The sequence below is a fragment of the Thermobia domestica genome, chromosome 18 (assembly GCF_964235325.1).
Source record: "Thermobia domestica chromosome 18, izTheDome1.hap1.1, whole genome shotgun sequence".
Lineage (NCBI taxonomy): Eukaryota > Metazoa > Arthropoda > Insecta > Zygentoma > Lepismatidae > Thermobia > Thermobia domestica.
Window position 1 is genome coordinate 165,673,674 of NC_137471.1, and position 20,494 is coordinate 165,694,167.

Below are 20,494 nucleotides of genomic sequence, written 5' to 3' on the forward strand. Positions count from 1 at the left end.
GAAGAGAAATTTAATATGAAAGTGAAGAAAAGATTAATTGAAAAGGGAAGGCGGTTAGGGTGGAAGTCAAATCAGGAGGAGGACATTGACAAAAGTGGTAGTAATAGGTGATGTGACGTTGTCGGATGATGAGAAGAAAGTGTTAAGTTTAGGCTATAAGTTTAAAGTGAAAGAACAAAGATTGGACGCAGAAGAGGTTATATACTCGGTAGAGCAAGCCATTGTTCAAGTTCAGGACAAGGAGATAAGGGATAAGATAAGGAGAAACGCTAAGGTGATTGTGGAAAGGAACATAAAGAAGCCAAAGGGGCACCTTTCAAAACACGAGTACAGTGTGTTGAAGGATATAAAGAAACGAAAAGACATATGTGTGCAACAAGCGGACAAAGGTGGTGCCAATGTGGTGATGGAAAAACAATGATACAAAGAAACATTGAATGATATCTGTGATGATACTTACGAGGTGATAGGTGAAAGATCTGTGTGTGAGGAAATTAAAGAAAAAGTTTTAGTATCACTAACAAAAGCAGGTTTTGAAAGAGGTCTTAATAAAGAAAGTAGGATACCGGTAATGAAAGGTTTTCCAAAAGTTCATAAGGAGGATGTAAAACTGAGACCAGTATTAGATTGCCGAGGAAATATATTTGAACCATTGGAGGAGGAGTTAAAGAAGGTTGTGGAAATGTTAAGGAGCCAACAAGACAATAGCAGTGTGAAAAACTCGGTTGAGTTAAGAAGAAGGTTGCAGGAAGTAGGACAGAGCAAAGCTGAAAATATCATTTTCAGTGTCGATGTGAAGGCTATGTTTTCAAGTCTAAGAAGAAACAACATTGTTAAAGTCATCACTGAATTGATGAAGGATAGGAAGATCAATGGTTGGAGTGGAGAAGGACTGAAGGAGGCCCTGAAGACTATATGGAATAACAGTTATTGTGTTATAGGTGATAATTTATTGAAAATCAAGGAAGGACTAAGCATAGGTTCCAGGTTGAGTCCAGTGCTAGCAGAAATTACTATGAACGACTGGGAGAAGAAAGTAAGGATGAAAGGAAGTGACAGATTAGTGTTTTTTTCCTAGATATGTTGACGATTGCTTGGGGATTTGGAAAGGAACTGTAAGGCAATTGGAAAAGTTTGTAAAGAAATTGAGGATATAGAGAAAGGCATACAACTGGAGCTAGAAGTAGATAAGGAAGAGGCTATAGTTTTCCTGGATATGAGAATAAGGTGGAAACAAGGAGTGATATACACAGAATGGTATCAAAAAAAGTTGCGCGTCGGGAAACTATTGCCACGCCCGAAGTGATGTAGATTACTCGACCAAGAGGAATTTCATCATTAACATGGAGAATAGAATTAAGCAAATAACCAGTGAAGGAGACAAGGCGGAACAGAGTATACAGTCATTCCATAAGCAGGTGGAGAATTATGGATACGATAGAAAGAGGCTAAAATACAGAAGGAGATGGGAGAAGATAAACGAAGAAAGAGAAATAAGCCGAGAAGGAGAGCAAAGTGAAGGAGGAATGGAAGAAAGAAGAAAAATGTGGTGGGGGATAGAAAGTTTGGGAGAAGAAACAGAAATCATTAAAAGAATGCTTAAGAAGTTGGGGACATCTCAACTTACAGAAAAGGGAGTAAGAGGCTTCTGGATGTAATAAGGGAAAAAAGAAGGAAGAAGACAGAAGAAGAACAAGGGGTAATGATGGAGAAAAAAAGGACTGATTTTTAAAATTCAGTGCGGCGAGTGTGATATGTGTTATATTGGGGAAACTGGAAAGAGACTAAGAGAGCGAATAAGACAACATAAGGATGACGTTAGGCTAGAAAGGAACAAAAATGCGGTCTACAAACACGTAAGGGCACGGGACATTCAGTTAATTGGAATGAAGTAAAATTTTAGGCCAAGAAGAAAGAAGCATAGTTAGGAAATGGAAGGAGGCACGGTTTATAGAAATGGAGGGTAATAAAGCTACGAACTGGAACTCAGGACTGATCATCGACCAACAGTGTAATAGGTTGTTGAAAAAACTTAAAGTATAAGATATGAATACATATATCTATTATAATGTGGTATATATATTGATTGTCTCACACGTGTTTATGTATTTATTAGTCCATATTAGTTATCTCTATATACGTGTGTGTATATATATATGTATGTTATAGTATATATATTTATATATAGATACATATGTGGTTATATAGTATACGAGTATATACTAGGGAAAGGCAAAACCGATTTTTATAAAAACCGGAAACCGGCTTCTAAAAAAAACAGAAATTCGAAAAACCGACATTTCGGTTTTTCACCGGAACCGGTTTCGGTTTTTTTCCAAAACCGACATTTCGGTTTTTCACCGAAACCGGTTCCGGTTTTTCTCCAAAACCGGTTCGTTTTTTCGCCGAAACAAGTTTCGGTTTTCTTTAAAAACTCGGTTAGGTTTTCACCGGAACCGGTTCGTTTTTTGCCAAAACCGGTTCGGTGTTTTGCCGAAACCGGTTTCGTTTTTTTCGGGAATCTTTTTCGTTTTTTCCCAAAAACCGGTTCGGTCTGTTTCTCCAAGCCCGGTTTCTGTTTTCTCCAAAAGCGGTTCGGATTTCTAAAGAAAAACGGTTCGGATTTAAGCGAAACTGGTCTCAAGTTTCTTCAAACCCAGTTTCGTTTCTCACCAGAGTGGAGTTTCGTTGTTCACCGTGAACCGGATCCGTTTACAACAAAAGCAGTTTTTTTTAAAGATATTGGTTTTAAAGCTTTTTCTGTGTTCTTCAAGTTATGTTAAAAGGCCATGCTTTAAAAAGGCATGAAGTTTGAAATCAGTGTTACTACGAATATAATCCAACCCGCGGATAGAGATAGACGTTATGTATGCTAGCTTTAGCCTTCAGTTCACTGATCAGGAATATTAATTGCACTACCTAAAATAAATATACACTTAATATTCTATATATATATATATATATATATATATATATATATATATATATATATATATATATATATATATATATATATATTTATTTATTAGACAGTATATACATGAATATGTTACTTCAAGTTATCGGGTAAAGAGAAAGATAAAATGCAGTATATGTTGGTTTGAGTTGGCTTCCGCCAAGTAATTCATTTAAAAAAAAAAAATATATAAGAATGTTTTCAACTAAGAGTTGAAATGACGGAGGCAAGTACAGTTTGAAGGAAGTTTGACAGAGATATTTCCTTTCACCAACTTCTACAGGGTTTTCAAACCGACACCGACAACGTTTGGGAGATGAGACGAATAGTAGACCAACCTGGGTGCACAAATGCTTCCTTTCGGAGTTATAGGCTGCCGAAAACATGAAAAAATGAACTTTAGAGGTCCATAGCTCCTAAGCTATGGGACGTCCTGTAGTGGGGTCAAGACTTCACTTAGGAACTAATATGTAGCCTATCAAAATATCCATGTTTCAGAATCCTGGGGCATTTCCGCAACAATTTTTATAGAGGTAAATGGTGAGTACTTGAACTTATATGCTTGTAGCCAAACTCCCTCTATAAAAAATATTGGTTGAGTACCTTAGGATTCTGAAACGTGCATTTCTGCATAGGGCACATATTAGTGCCTAAGTAAAGTCTTGACCCGACAACGGTAAGTCCCATAGTTTAGGACCTATGGACCTTTAAAGTTCATTTTTTCATGTTTTCGGTAGCCTATAACTCCGAAAGGAAGCATTTGTGCACCCAGGTTGATCTATACTTTTCGTCTCATCTTTGTGTCAGGAATCACCTCCCAAACGTTATCGATGTTGTTTTGAAACACCCTATATATTTAGAAGAAACACCAAAAAAGTATTTCACCAAAGATGACATTTTAGTAGTAGCTAGTAGGCAGGAAAATTAATTATATTCGCTTTGCAGATGCCATGGCAAATAAAGTAGTGATGGTACCGAGACCAAGACTTTTATATACCGAGACGAGACAGAGACCGAGATAGGCCTCTATAAATCGAGACGAGACTTAGGTCAGTCTCGGAAAATCGGTCTCGTCTCGAATATTGATAGCTATTAAAATTGCTTTTACTTAAAATTTGTTTCGTTGCTGCTAGATAATATGGGAACAGTTGACTCATGTACAGTAGCGTATTTAGGAGTGGTTACCGGACTCAACCCCCTCCCGAAAAAAATTTGTGATAATTTCTTCGCATTACACTTACAACACAAATATTTTTACCCGTTCCTCAAGCCTCTCTCGAAACAAAATCCACTGCTGATGTAAATAGAATATTTTTTCTCTCTCTCTCTCTCTCTCTCTCTCTCTCTCTCTCTCTCTCTCTCTCTCTATATATATATATATATATATATATATATATATATATATATATATATTCTTTCCTAATGCAAGCGTTGCTTGCATTGTTTGTCAACAACATTTTGGCAAGTACATCGCTTTTTCTTGGAAATTTTTTGCCCAAGACTGACGCATGGTTGAGTGCTGGGAGAGGGATGAATTCTTGCCTTTCGCTGTTGTTCTATCAACACTAAAAAGGAGATTTCACTCACAGAGCTTATGAATAAATGGAGGGAGAGGAGGGAAGATCACCTATGAGATGATCAGTAATACTAGAGTTTTTGGACTGTGTTTGTTGTTCGTCTGGCAAGTCGGCAGCTGTACATTCAGAAAAGTTCGCTTTCTCCTAAGGAGACACCTATTTCTTGAATTCTGCCCCAGGCGACACATTTGCGCTTGTTCGTTGCACAGCACCATCTGGAAGGCAGAATTGAGGGGGGAAGGGGTTGTTTCGTTATTTCCCAGTTCTTTCAAAGTGATCTTTTATCATTAACATATAGATATTTGAAATTAAGTTAGCAAGTTTTCCATCCTTATGTTCTTCTTTCATGTAGTGGCGGATCGCGGACATAACCTCACCGAACATAAGTTCACCTATATTAATGCAAAAGCGGACAAAAGTTAACCGGACATAAGCTCACTGTAAATATTCCGGTACATCATCTCTATATTGATTTTAGAAAGGCTTACGACCCGGTTAGAAGAGAAGCATTGTACGACATTCTTACATAATTTGAAATACCGAAGAAGCTAATTAGATTAATTAAGATATGTTTAAATGAATAACAAAGTAAAGTCCGGGTAGGAAAATTTATATCCATGAGCTTTCACGTCGAGAATGGCCTGAAACAAGGAGATGCGTTGTCGCCATTATTATTCAACTTTGCAATATAGCAACCAGAGCATAGAGTTAAATGGAATTCACTAGGTTATGCCGTGTGATGATGTAAATTTAATAGGGGATGATAGGAAAACAGTAGAAGGAAATGCAGAGGTCCTATTAAACGCTTACAGGGTCATAAGTTTAGAAGTAAATGCAGAGAAAACTAAATACATGGAAGTTGGTCAGGATCGTAATACTGCAACATATGGATGCGTAAAAATATGGAGTAATACTTTTGATAAAGTGAATACTTTCAAATATCTGGGATCAATATTAACAGACGAAAACCATATTCACGAATAAATTAAATGTCGATTAAAAGCAGGGAATTCGTGTTATTATTCAAATCAATATATCTTGTCGTCGCGAATTCTGTATATATTACTTTGGGTAATGGGCAAATAGAGGCGCGAAAATTGAATTTGGAATAAACCTTATCGTTTACGGGAAAAGTACGCAAATATGCAAAAATTTACTTAAAAAAAACACTATGTGTGAGTTTTTATTATATTTTTCAATAGTATTTAGTAAGACCTTTAGAAGAAGCCTATACTCGCCTTGTGGAAATATACTATAAGCGAACTACGGGTAATCAAATTTGGACCAAGTTGATATTTTAAATATAAAAGCCTAATAAGAGGCTGCTTATCACATAAGACAGATGATCGAGTGGTAAACGCAGTTGTACTGCATGCCAAAGGTCTTGGGATCGAACTCTATTCCCCCCTTACGAATTGCTTGTAAAGATAAAAAAAAACCAATCGTTTAGAGGTTCTAGTAAAAGTGAAAACTTGACTAGACAATCACGACAGCTCGTCAAACTGAACGAAACGCAGTCTTGAGAATCTGTACTGTTAAGTCCAAACGATGTGAAGCGCTTAGATGGGAATTACAAGCTACTACTAGCAAAGTCCTACTACGTTGAACATCGGTTCAATGGAAAATACGAATTCTTCATTGCTCAAGAAACCAACGATGCAAATTATGGTGATTATAACCAGAAAATAAAACAGATGTGGGTTTATTTGCAAACAAAAACTTAAAATATTGTATTGTGCAAGTTCCGTCAACGATTCAGGTAAACCTCACCAAAAAATAAATAAATAAATAAATAAATACGGTGAATTTCGCTAAATGTGAGGTAAACTTTTAAGGTTACACACATGTAATTTGAACCTCTCATTTAAAATAAACGAATACGTATTTCAGCGTTCTTTAATTTTAGCTACGTAGAAGGGATCAAAAAAAATTCAGAATGGTTCGCTAAGATATCCTCCATACGTGGTGTCGTGGAGCCATTTGCTAGTACCTTAATCCTTCTTTATGCGTTTAAATTTGCTGCTCATATTATCTCTTAACCTACATGCTCTTAAACAAGTAGAAAGAAAGTACGAAATAAATTACAAAACTATTTAGAAGCTTCAAAACCGGTTTTATTTGTCTGCAAATTGTAGAGTTTTGTGTTGAAAAATACAAGAGTTGCATTATTTTGTTTTTAAATGTTTATATATACTGTTGGCACACTTTAGAAGTTTATTAGGAAGATACATACATAATAGATATATACTTCAATTCAAACTTTCTAGATCTAGAATCAAAGCAAGATAAAAGAACCTCTCAAACGTTGACATTTACAAAATTTGTGAATTCGAAATACATAAAGTTTCTAGAACTCGAAATAAATCAAGTTTCTTCATTACAAAGAAATGAAGTTGGTATTTCATTTTATGAAAAAGTTTCTTTCTAAATATTAATGCTGTACTATGTAATTACTTATTTTATTTTCAAAAATACTTGATAATTATACACTAGTAGTGTCCAGCAACCAGCTTTCTTAATAAATTTTACAATCACTCACGAAGATACAATATGAAGCTCTGAAAGTCATTTTTAGACAACTGAGCTTTTGTCCTAAAAATGCACTAATAATGAAAACAAGAACTGCTTCTTTACATATACAAATGTTTTTGTTTGCATGCAAATTTATGATCACAAGCCTGGGAATGTCATTATTTGAAATAATGTATAAATTACATAAACTTGCCAAAATACACCAAAAGAGAAAACTGAAATACATCTCACAGATTCATGGATATATCATACCTCTATTCTTCTTAACGACATTATATCAAAAATAGCAAAAGCGCCTCTCCTCTGTTACAAGTTTCAGTAAGAATGCAACAATAATAATATTACTCTTATCTTACTTCATAATCCACTAACGTACCGTATATGCGGAGAAATAATAAAGCTCTATGCAAATATTTCAATGCATCACATACATCAATAGAACCAATTACTACACTTGTGTTTACTTACGCAACGAAAAAAAAAGATGCTGCTGTTCTCCCCCTGAGCTTAAACCAAAGTTTGAGATATAAGCTCCCTAAACTTATATTAATATCTGCAGGTGAAGCAGTTGCCATCCACCAATACTAGTCAAACAAAAAAAGATTCGACTGAAGTTCCTGGAATCACCATGAATTTTTAAGCAAGTCATGGTAATTTTTGAAGCCGATGTTCGTTAAGTTTCCACCATTCAAGGCTGTTGCCACTTTGCGAAAGACACTGATCTGATTTAGAAAGACTAAGCTCATCTCTTACATTAGGACTTTTTGAAATATTCCAAGCAAATAGTCTAATGCTGATGACCCACCGGACGATTGCTGTGATAAATCATCTTCTGATCCTTCAGATTCTACGAGCATATCATGAACCAATCTATGGATCTTTGTTTGCATTTTAAAATTCAGAAATGGTAATGATTTGTACTTGGGGTCCAAGAATGTTGCTAAGAGGTAACATTTCAGAACACTATTTGACAAAAAATCTGATGATTCAGAATCGGGTAATGCATCGAGCTGAAGACGCTTTCCTAAGTCAACTGATATTGAAGATTTCAAGTTCTTAACAATTTCAGAATCTGAAGGACATTCCTTCAGGTGGTTAGAAATAAGACCATAGCCTAATGGTAAAGCAAAAGAAATGGAACACTTTTGATCACACATAACTGTTGTAGTCATTTGTAGTGGCTTCAGTACTCGAACGATATCTTCCATGATTTGCCATGTCTTCAGTTATTTGTAAATTCCTTGCATCCATAGTTTTAGTGACATTTCTATCAGAGAACACTGCAATTATTGCTTCTCTTTGTTCCAGCAACCGTTCGATCATCGAATATACACTGTTCCAGCGAGTCTTTGTATATTGAAGGCGATGCTTTGGTAACTTCAGAATTTCTTGTTTTTTTTTTTTTTTTTTTTTTTTTTTTTTTAAGCGCGACTGAAGCAGTGGTGCTATGTTTGAAGTGCCCTACCACTTTGCTACAGATTGAAATTATATTTGTTACCTTGCTTTTCTCTAAACTGGTCAGTATGGATCGCTGGAATGTATGTGCCAAACATGATACATTGTAAACCGGCAACAAACGTCCAGCATTAATCATATTCGATGCATTGTCGTAAACTAATGCAACTACTTTGTCTTTGATGCACCATTCCTCCATACACAGTTTAATAGCATTAGCTACATTTTCAGCTGTATGTCGTTCTTCTAGTTCAATTGTCTTGAGAACAAAATCTTCTGTACAGAAGTTCTTATACAGAGCATGACATGTCACTGTAATGTAAGAATCTGTTGCTCGAGACGTCCATATATCTTTCGTTAAAGCAATTACTTCTGCTTTTTGTAGCCTCTGTTGTACTTGCTCTTTCAGTTCAGAATAAAAAAGCTGCAAGCGTCTCCATAGTGTCCGCCTAGACGGTACGCTATAATTTGGTTCAAGAAAGGACATTAACTCCCGAAACCCTTTCCTGGGAGTAGATCTGTTACTATCATGTTTGCAATCCTTTTCGCAATCTGTTCTTCATGTTCTGGTGTGCACGGCCGGCTATTTTTAAGATACTTTACTATTGATCTTTGTTCATACGTTCGCTTTTTATTGTGTGTTTGAGGAACTCTAATTACATCATCACGCGTTTCGTCATTGGTGACAGTTTCACAGGAAACTTTCACAGTAGTATCTTCTGACATATTTGTGGCCTCAACACAGTCTGATGGTCCAGGAGAATCTTCAGAACTATCCGAATAGGAAGCTTCCACAAAGGTACTGTTAAAAAAGAAAATGACACAATATTATGTTTAAGAAAAATCACAATGTAATTTTATGAACAAATTAAATATAAACTTATTTTAAAGACAAAAGCAAAGAAATTATGAACTTGTTTCAGTGTATTACTATTTGACTCATTAAGCCAATAAGTGGGTATGCATGCAACAGTTGTTCTGACAAATATGCCTCAGGAGACTTGTTCGTACTTCCGCTGTCTTGAAATTATGGTGGTGGGAAACTGGATGGCGTTCTGGTAACCAGCATCCTTGTAGTAAGTTATCAGAGAAGGAAAAATATCTTCCATAGAAAAAGAGATTCCATTCCATCTCGCCTAACGATTTATCAGTCACTGATATCTTCAAGAGAAGAATGTCAGCTATTTTAGGTGAGATGGGAATTCACATCTTGCCTAATCCCTTCTCGCCTAAAATGGCGGTAAGATACAAGGAGGGAATTTCTGCACTAAAGAGAGAATTCCTCTACTAGCATTTTAACCAGATATTTTAATCAATATTTTCAATTTCTGTCAACTACAGTATAAATATTTAATAAGTACTATACAACAAAAAAGCATGGGGGGGGGACGATGAAGTGGGTGTAGTTCACTTTTGGTTGGTTTTGGGAAAACTAGAAGGTGCTTAGCAGACAGGAACTAATCAGAAACAGGATAGAAATATACAGGATAGAAATATACAGAAATATACAGTGTTTCAAAACAACACTGACAACGTTTGGGTGCAGATTCCTGACACCAAGATAAGACAAAAAGTATAGACCAACCTGGCTTTACAAATACTTCCTTTCGGTACTATGACCAGCCAAAAATCTGTCGGAAGATGAAAAAAAAGCCATAAATCGAGAACAAAATGTCGGATCGAAGTTGGGAGAAAGGGAATGTTTATTATTTTTAGCCGTAGTTTCCATTAATACACAACCCGATATGGTACAGGGCGGGGACAAGGGTCACCCCAAAGAAATTGAAGAAATCCTGGGATATTTTATTTAACGTTGAGTATAATGACATACGATGAAACTAACTGAAACTTAAGACGATGTTTCAACTAACAAAAGTCTTAGAACGTGGTCCAAGTTACAAGAACCTCGTTAGAATTCGAAAAAGGAAAGATAAGTATACTTGATTGATCTACTTTGTCTCAGTACAGAATTAGCTATCGAGGAAGAACTGAAATTATATGAAATCCAAAACTTTTAAATATCATGTCTTCTAGACTAATGAAGACAGAGAAATCACTCACGGCTATGTGGGTAGCATACGGGACTTTGGCATAGGAGACCCAGCTCCGATTCCCGGCAGGAACGCACGGTTTGAATCTCACGTTAATTCGTAGCTCCATAGCTCATATAACTTTGCTACCGAAGGAATTCTAAACTCAAATCCGATCCAATAATACAGACAAGTAATAGATGGAAGCTAATTATTGGAAAATAATTCGTGAAATGAGAATGTAAGTGAAAACAGATAATCCCGAGAAAACTCACTGGTATGATGGTATCCACCACGAACTTTTATAACCTGGGATCGAATGAGATCCATCTCGCACCAGAAGTAAGCGCTCTATCACTAAGCCATCGTGACCCTACTTTGGAGAAAGCACTATGATTCTGACCGAAGTGTCGGTCTAGAAAATATTGTGCGTGATAAACCAATATAACTTACTAGAAATACAAACAGTCAGAATGGGGAACTTCTTTCGTTCGGGTCGAATGATTTTCGATAAGTACCTCGCATATGATAAATAATACAAAATAGCAGCAACGTGAGAACAGCAGCCAACAGTTCTGTTCACGAAAACCGAAATTGTTCCAATATTGGACGGAAACAGTGATGAGGATTAATTTCTTTCTATTCATTCTTTATTTGATCATATTAAACACACATATACAGTAATACCATCGAAACAAACTAAACACATGAATAGCTATTAACAACAGGCATATTATTAACCAACTGTTACCCCCCCCCAAAAAAAACAAGAACAATTACTAAAGAAAGATCTATATGTATCACAGAATTGCAGATAAAGCTATTGTCCAAATGTTAATAATTTCTTTACACGTGCTCTTACTAATACTATATTAATATTTTCTTCAATACTTCATTCTTGTTTAGTGCTATTCTGATTATACTTATGGAGATTTGTTTATATGGAGAGATATGGAGAAAAAAGATTTCATTTTCTCAAGAGATTAAAAAAACGAAATGTATATTGAGTGTAGGTGAAGTAGGAAGTGTCGAAGTAGGTGAAGTAATATGTCGATTGGTTATCGTGACAATAATATAGTGATTTTCTACTATATACTCTTTCAACTTGAATAAATAGGTTTAAAGTTAATCAAAACGTAAAAACTTTGACGTAAAAAATATTCTAAAATGTTTTATAGGATACGATTATCCTTATAAATCAATAATTAGGAATCGCGGTTAATATATACAGTGGCGTATTTACAATTTTGTTTCGGGGGGCTTTGCCTGAAAATGTGAAAATTCTGCAAGATATTACATATACTTTATTACAGCAAGTAAGATTTCGGGGCGGCGGCTTAAGCCTGGAAGTCCCCCTAAATACGCCACTGTATATATATATATATATATATATATCACTTTTCAAAATATTTGTATTTGTAAATAAACATGTTTACAATATGCTATAGCAACTACTAATAGTGCAACACAGACACTGTAAAACAAAATCCCACAACTTTTGGATCTAAATATCCAATATATTTCAATCAAAAATTTTCTTGTATGCCTTACATATAACTAACTAACTAACTCTATGGCGTATGGAACCCGGAGGTTCAATGCCGAGTACACAAAAGCTCTCCATTGACTTTTATCCTTAGCCAATTGAATCCAATTGAACCCAAACTATCTCTAAACTCAGTATGATGTGCTCATTCCGTAAAAAATACGAAAACTCAATTTAGAGGCCGTTCAAAAATTTTGTGATCCCTGATCTGAAAACTAATTATTAGCCAAGATCTCAAACTTTTGATCATTTTTTGGGATAATCCCTAAAAGTCATGTACGCGTAAACTGCAACGACTTTTAATTACTTAGTTTCATATATATATGCGTGCAACAGGAGTGCAATTGTGACAAAATGTGTGGGAAATGTGCAGAAACTTCCAAGGGTGCAAGTTGTGCACATTTCTCACACGTTTTGTACACGCTTCTCACTCCTTCTGTTGCAAAAATATATAAATGTAAAAGAAGTGATCAAAAGTTGCAGTTTACGCATACAATTTTTTTGCAGTGCAGTACAGCATTTCAATAATAGCGCATTGTTTATTGTTGCTATTAGCGTAGATATGTTTGATGGTTGCCATAATTAACGCTGATGAACAAGCCTAAACTGTCCGCATGAAGGGATATAGCAGCGCTACTATTATCAACCTACAGTCCTAAACATTTATTACGATCGGGAAAAATCAGAATGTGTAATAATAATAATAATAATAATAATAATAATAATAATAATAATAATAATAATAGTAGTAGTAGTAGTAGTAGTAGTATTAGTAGTTGTAGTAGGAAAAATTTAATGAAAAGAATGTTTTTTGTATATGATTATATTCAAAGTTCCGGACATAAATGTAACGCGTTACTTGTCTTGCTTTCGAAGTAGGGTAACAGTTACTTTTCTAGGGGAAGTAGCGTTCGCTTACTGTTAACGATATGCAGTAAGGGAAAGTAAAGTAACTTATAGCGCGTTACATTTTTACAAGTAATTTACCCAACACTACCTCAAAGCCTCAACAAGTCTTCGATGGGTACCTGAAACAAGCTTTCGGAAAACTGATTCCATGCTATTTTCCAAAAGTAGATGGGACAAATGCATTCACATGAGAGTGTTTCATGCATAGTGTAAATAAAATTTTGTGAGAATAGCATTCTATAATAAAATGAGCCTTGTAACTATTTGAATGACCCTCGTCTTTGTTCCCCTCACAACTGATTATATATATGCCCAAACACACACTCACACATACACATTGACGATTTCAGAAGAGTCTCCCCGGAGAAACTGAATAAGCAACGAGTGTAAGTAGTACAGTACTACTAAAATACTGGTTTTCCAGAGGTTAAGTCCAATCAGAGAAATGCCGACGGAAATTTCGTCGTTCTGGTGCAGTATCCTCAGGCCACACCATGAAATCACTGCTCACACAATATTAAACACCAGTAGTTTAAGCAGTAACGCCCGCTTGGTTTTTCCAGGGAGGGAGGCTGACATACAAGCAAAATTGCAAATACAAGCCCCTTGAAACACACAATAAGTTCTACTGCATGTAAAACAATTACTTACGCTCATGGCGTAAGTTTACTACAGTAATGTGTGTGAATAAGGAAATTTGTTTTGATATGTATTTTGAGGAATCGAACCAATTTTGATAATCCAGGGGGCAATGTCCTCCTTGACTCCCGTTGCAGGTGGGCATGAAAGTAAGGATATAATTTTTTGGTAAGGTATACGCGCAACTGTTTTCAAACATATAATGTTACCCATCATCCCCATATATGCTTCTTCTTTCGTAAAATTAAAATGGGTGAGTATTATGGTTACCAACTCTGAAAAAAAAATACCGGCACCCGCTCAAAATTTCCTGTGATATAGGCCTAATTGAAAAGTCTCTCTCTTCGAACCCATCCATGGGAAGGAAATGTACTGTCCTGGACAAAATGCATAAGGATTTAGATTTCTGGGCTATCGGCATTTAAGGCCATTTAGCTCTTCACGTTTTGAGGGATGACGTCCCTCGGCGAGCACACAATCCGGGAAAAGGGAAGGAAGAAAGGATTGGGAAAGGAAGGAAGTGGCCTGGGACTTAAAGTTAGGTACCACCCTGGCATTTGCCTGGTGTGAATGAGGAAAACCCAGGAAAACCTCATTCAGGATGGCTGGCATGAAAAAGCGTTTTACACTTTTTCGACCGAGTGTCCCCACCAGGAATCGAACCCGGGACTGCTCACACCGAAGGCGAAAGCGTTGACTTCACTACGCGGGGCCACCAAAATGCATTAGGACCCGTATTCTGCATATCCTTAATACATGCACTTATAAGCGTAATATATACCGGTACATTGTGTTCTGAAGTCGTATCGATCATTTTCTTCTATTTACCAGTAACTGCTACTTCTTTAAAATTATCGAGAGATGAAAAAAGTAGTATCTTAATCTGTACTTGTCAATTTTGGACAAATCCTCACGCTATATTTATGCCGCACAATTATGACAAATTAAACACTTCTGTATCCAGGGGCGGATTCAGGGAAGGGGCGATCGTTCCCCCAGAAGATAAAACTTCCTTATTTTATATATATAAATAAAACCCATCCCAAAGTTTGGAGCCTTTAAAAGTAGCAGTATGACAACCCACCGCCCCCCAGAAGTCGGTTCTGGATCCGCCACTGTCTGTATCTATTTTCGAAAACAATGTTTCACAATAAAATTTAATTATCAAATTTCTTGTTAAATAACTGAAAAGAACACTCATAAGCATCGCTGCTAAAACGGACGTTAAACTCAAAATGAAAATCATGAAAAGAACTGCCCTAGATTTAAAAAAAATCACCGAATGTATAATACAATGGAAATTTGTATTTGCAAATAAGACACTGTTCAAGAATTAGGATGTTTAATGTTTTATTCTAGATTATAAATTTCAAAATAGTGGTCATAAAGAGGCTGGTAAGAAGTTTATAGTGTGTACTGGTCACCAACCTTAATAAAAATAACCGCAATATATAATAACGGGCTGTTGGCAACCCTAGTTAATATGCACAGGGCTATAAGAAGCCTCAAACTTTTATGTACAGTAAGGAACACTTCTGAATAGTACACCCATATGGAAATTTACGGCAAAAGTGTACCATCCAGAAGTGTCCCTTACCCCTTAAAGCCTCTTTTGAGATAAAATAAAATAACGAAAGTTTTGGTTAGTTTCAGTTTACCGCCCCACGGTCATGCCATGATGACTAAAGGAGACTTGGACTTACTGATTATAACGGAATATGGACCACTTTTTCCGTTCAACTATATCCCACCGGGAACCGAATCCACGCGTGCCGTAGGCAAGCTTGTTAGCCACTAGACCAAACGGATGTCCAAAATAACGAAAGTTAAATATTAAATGAAATATTACATGATAAAACACACGACGGTATATATCCCTTGAATCAAATTACATAAGAAAGAAAAGTGTTTAAATCTTCTTACCTTAACGTGATCTGTTTTGTAGAACCAGATATTCCAGGATCGTCATCATCTTCTGATTGAGTGTTCCGTGCAATCACTTTATTAATACAAGACATGTGTTTAGTTCTCAAGTGCGATAATAAAGCACTTGTCGATCCTCCTTTGCATCTAAGTACTTTTTTACACAAGAAACATCTAGCTTCTTCTCTAGTCTTGGCACGTTCTAAGTATTTCCACACTTCACTCCGTGACATATTGTGCTTTGCTTCACCTTAATTGCTTAACACTTAATTGCTACTTTCACCCTTATCTTGCAGGTCACTTAAATGAATATTAAATGCTTGCGCAGTGCGTTTGCGCAATTGACCTTGACAATCGTTGCACTATATGCACCTGCAAATTTTTACTATCAAAGCTCAACACATTATAGGCTTAAGACTTTTAGGTTCCAAAACGTTCAAATTAGAACAAAGTACATTTAAGGACGTTATACGTTATCAAAAACGTTGTTTAGGATTTTGTTTTATATATTACAGAAAATGACATTTTCGTACATTTGATTACCAGTATATTTTAACAATGTTAGTTATTGTGCACATCGAAACATCTTTTAATACAAAAATATTTTAGTTTTAAGCTAACAGTTTTAAGCTAACATCTCTTAAACAAAATAAAATATTAATAGAACTTTCCTTACCTGGAGTTGTTATTCAAATCTGGTACAAGTAACATTGCCAAAGGGGGCCAAGGAGGCGGGCGCTACCCGTAGGCTATACCTGCACCCCAGACTGGTAGTATATATTAATATTGCGCAAATAATGTGAAATTAACCTTTTCAGTATAACCCCCTCAAATAAAATGTATCCACCATTCGATTGTGTCCCCAAGAAATTAAATCTGATACTGTAACTGGTGGTATAGCATATCATAGTCAGTTTAGAACTACAATGAACCTAATATTTTTATCTTACTTATTTATTATGTTTAACCCTTTGGGGATCCTATGGTACAATTTGTACCATATGCACTTTTCATGGTACATTGCGTTATTTCTCTTCTATTTGAGCTTTTTCGTCCGGTTTTTTTTTTTGTTTTCCAAGTCCAGAGGCCTTGTAGAAGACATTACGTATGGTTTCAGACCGTCCTGCTTCCAGACATAGGAGGTGATGACGTCATAAGTCAAAAATTTATTTTCTCATTTTCTAAGCCTATGTTCAATATTTTTTGGCGGGCTTATTTTTCTACGTAGAAGATTGAAATTTTGCACAAACATTCAGTTTGCCGAGTAGTATTTACCAGATTTTTTGTTCTGATGTCAGTGCCAAAACAGGGGGGAACCAGAGGGGAAAAGGGGTAAAAATAGGGATTTTTTTACCCCCAAAATCCCGTTTCTCGTCATTTTCCCGCCTCACATACAAGATAGGACCACGTGAGTCATACCGTCTGAAAGGCCGTTCTATTCTGAAGAGAATGACGGTCGAATTATTATTCTAGAGTAATTAGGGACGTCTCAGGGATTTTTTGAAAAATTTACTTCTATATAGGGAAATATGGGACATTGTCGGTATATATATTTTTTGACGGGCTTCTTTTTGAACGTAGAAGATTGAAATTTTGCACAAACATTCAGTCGACCGAGTACTATTTACCAGATTTTTTGTTCTGATGTCAGTGCTAAAACAGGGGGGGAACCAGAGGGGCAAAGGGGTAAAAAATAGGGATTTTTTACCCCAAAAATCCCGTTTTTCGTCATTTTCCCGCCAAAAAAACATGAAAGGATCACGTGAGTCATACCGTCTGAAAGGCCGTTCCATTCTGAAGAGAACGACGGTCGAATTATTATTCTAGGGTAATTAGGGCCGTCTCAGTGAATTTTTATCCAAATATACTTCTGTATAGGGTAAAAGTGGGGCAAAGTAGGGACATTTTCTCTGGCAGGCCTATTTTTTCACGTAGAAGATTGAAATTTTGCACAAACATTCAGTCCACCGAGTAGTATTTACCAGAAGTTTTTTTCCGATTTCTGCGTAAAAACAGGGGGGTCCAGAAGGAACAAAAGTTGAAAAAAGGGAAATTTTGCCCCCAAAAATCCCTTTTGTCAGAAATTTCCCGCCTTAGATACATGATGGAGACATATGAATGGTACCGCCTGAAAGACAGTTCTATTCTGAAGAGAATGATTGGCGGATTATAGTCCTAGGGTAATTAGGGATGTCTCAGAAATTTTTTTCCCTGAGATCATAGTGTTTTATGGTATTTTGGGGCACTGTGGGAATTTTTGATAAAAATTCTCCCGCCCTTACTATTCAAGATAGAAACTTGAAATTTGGCCCACACATTCAGTATACTAAGTACTATTTCTCAGATTTTTTTTAGATGGCTACGATCAAACAGGGGGGGTCCAGAGGGGGCCAAAGTTCGAGAAAAAATTTTTCCCTCCGAAATTTTCACTTTGACATTTTTTCCCCGCTTCTGGTATATGGTATGAGCACGCAAGTGGTATCATTTGAAAGCCAGCTCTATTCTGAAGAGAATGAGGTATGAACCATGATCCTAGGATAAATAGTGACGATACAGTAGCTGCTTGACTGAAAGTCTAAAAAAATAGCCCAAAAAGCCAGGATCCCCAAAGGGTTAATGTTCCTATTTTTAAAATCAAATGCACTTCACTTTCCTAGAATCACACTAAGGAAGAAAATAACACCTATATGAGGAAGAACACACCGCGTAGAGGGAGCCTTGTTATTCAATTGTTCAAAACAGTTTGACGATGAGAGGCTAAATCAATATTTCGTGCATTGATATAAATATATATATATATATATATATATATATATATATATATATATATATATATATATATATATATATATACAGTGGCGGATCCAAGGGGAGGGGTATAGGGACTATAGTCCCCCTTGACGCTCAGGTATACACAGGATAAAATGGGCTTCAATTCTCCTTTAAACAGGATAAAATGGAAAAATATGGTTTAGCCCCTCCGTTGAACACATCCTGGATCCGCCACTGTATATATATGTATATATATATATATATATATATATATATATATATATATATATATATATATATATATATATTTATATATATATTTATATAAATTTAAACGGCAACTTAGGGTATAGATTCTAAACGCGGGGGACTCCGTCCCCACTTCGAAAAAAACATGTAGGCGTCACCCAGTTCCTAAAAAAAATGCAATGGACAAAGATAGGAAGGGGGAACAAGCGTGACGTCATGCTGCTACCTACCGTCCTCCTACCTTTTCAGATCCACTTTTACCCGTTTTTATGACCCCCCAAATTAGAACATTTTAGATGGTTTAAAATTCTTGTATTTTTGATCATAGCAGTAGTAGTAATTGCGTGACCTGACCTAACTTTTGATTATCCAATTTTGGGGAGACCATGGACCATACTGAATGAATCAGCGATGCTTTGGACCGGGATTGCGTCACCTATTGAAATTTTGCTTATGCTTATTCAGGGGCCATGCACGTTGGTGTAAATGAGTCAGAGATACCTTGGCCCTGCTATGACGTCATTCAATTGGGAATATTGGAGCAGAGGTCATGATGATTCTTTAAAATTACTAAAAATATGGTCTTGATGATTCATTACGTTATGAAATAGTACCGGTTTACGAATGTTTTTTTTTTTATTCCCTTTTATGGCATAAAATTTGGAGATTGTTATATTTTTGATGCGATGGACTAACATGGGTGCAGATGAAATCTTTAGTTTTACGTCCCATGGTTAGGCTAAAGGAGACGATGACGATAAGAAATGAATGAAAGTGTGGGCGAAAATTGGAGTATCCCGAGCATATAGTTGTCCACCACAAAACTATTTTGCGGAGTTTGAACCACGGACCACATACAGCAGAGGTGAACGCTGCACCACTGAGCCACCGCAATTCTACTGGCATGAATGAAATAGAGGTAGTTGGTTCGAGCTAATATGTTCGATTGACGTCACTGAACTGGGATTTTTAGCTTGGAGCTTATGATGGTTTGTTTCGTTCCCTTTTTTGGGTATAAAATTACCAAAACAAGGTTTGATCTCTTTCTTGATGACCTATTATATTATTAACTATTAGTATTAATACGAAACTCGAAAACTTTGGAGTTCCTTTGTGGCTAACCGGTTAGCGTATGCGCCTTTCACGTGGGAGACCGGAGTTCGATTTCCGGAAGGAGCTCATGAGGTTCGGATTTCACGTTAATTAGTAGGTTCTATTTTCGCTGCTGAACTTTGGAAGGAATACTTGATTTTTGGTTGTTATCCTTTTGATGAAATGGACTAACACTGGTGCAAATGAAATCTTTAGTTTTACGTCCCACGGTTAGGCTAAAGGAGACGGTGACGATAAGAAATGAATGAAAGTATGGGAGAAAATTGGAGTATCCCGATCATAATGTTGTCCACCACAAAACTATTTTCGGGGGATTTGAACCAGGGACCCCATACAGCAGAGATGAACGCTCTAACACTGAGCCACCATGTCCCTTATTAGTGCCAATGAAGTAGAGGCATTTGGTTTGAGCTTATGTGTTTGTTTGACGTCGGGGTGACCCTATTTCACTTTCGGGACCCCCACATGAACCATAGCGAATGATTTAGAGATGCTTTGGCCCGGGATTGCATTACCTATTGAAATTTAGCTTATGTTTACTCAGGGATCAGGGATCACTCAGGACACATAAGATCACCTTGATTTACATCAGGAGTTTGGAGGGGGGTATAGGACATCCTTCCCTTTGATGAGTATAAAAATATCAATTTCAGAAGTTTTTTTTTTAAATTATCCTATTATTTTGATGAGACATTTTCGTTATATAATAGAGTACAATGGTTTATTTTTAAATTTGGAAGTCATCGTTCCCTTTGATGAGCATTGATTTTGGATCCTTATTACGTTGGAGGCG

The 20,494-nt window shown here is 36.3% G+C and overlaps 2 protein-coding genes across 2 annotated transcripts; one reads left to right on the forward strand and one right to left on the reverse strand.

Moving 5' to 3' along the window:
* The first annotated feature begins 571 nt into the window (after nucleotides 1-571).
* On the forward strand, nucleotides 572-7,705 carry LOC145675360 (uncharacterized). Its single transcript, XM_081745761.1, has 2 exons — nucleotides 572-1,036; nucleotides 7,625-7,705. The coding sequence occupies exons 1-2, from the start codon at nucleotides 572-574 to the stop codon at nucleotides 7,703-7,705; spliced, it is 546 nt and encodes a 181-aa protein (XP_081601887.1).
* A 1,188-nt stretch (nucleotides 7,706-8,893) lies between these two features.
* Nucleotides 8,894-18,270, reverse strand: LOC145674865 (uncharacterized). Its single transcript, XM_081745102.1, has 2 exons — nucleotides 15,568-18,270; nucleotides 8,894-9,322 (listed from the first exon to the last, which is right to left on the reverse strand). The coding sequence occupies exons 1-2, from the start codon at nucleotides 15,798-15,800 to the stop codon at nucleotides 9,007-9,009; spliced, it is 549 nt and encodes a 182-aa protein (XP_081601228.1). The 5' UTR covers nucleotides 15,801-18,270; the 3' UTR covers nucleotides 8,894-9,006.
* Nucleotides 18,271-20,494: the final 2,224 nt, after the last annotated feature.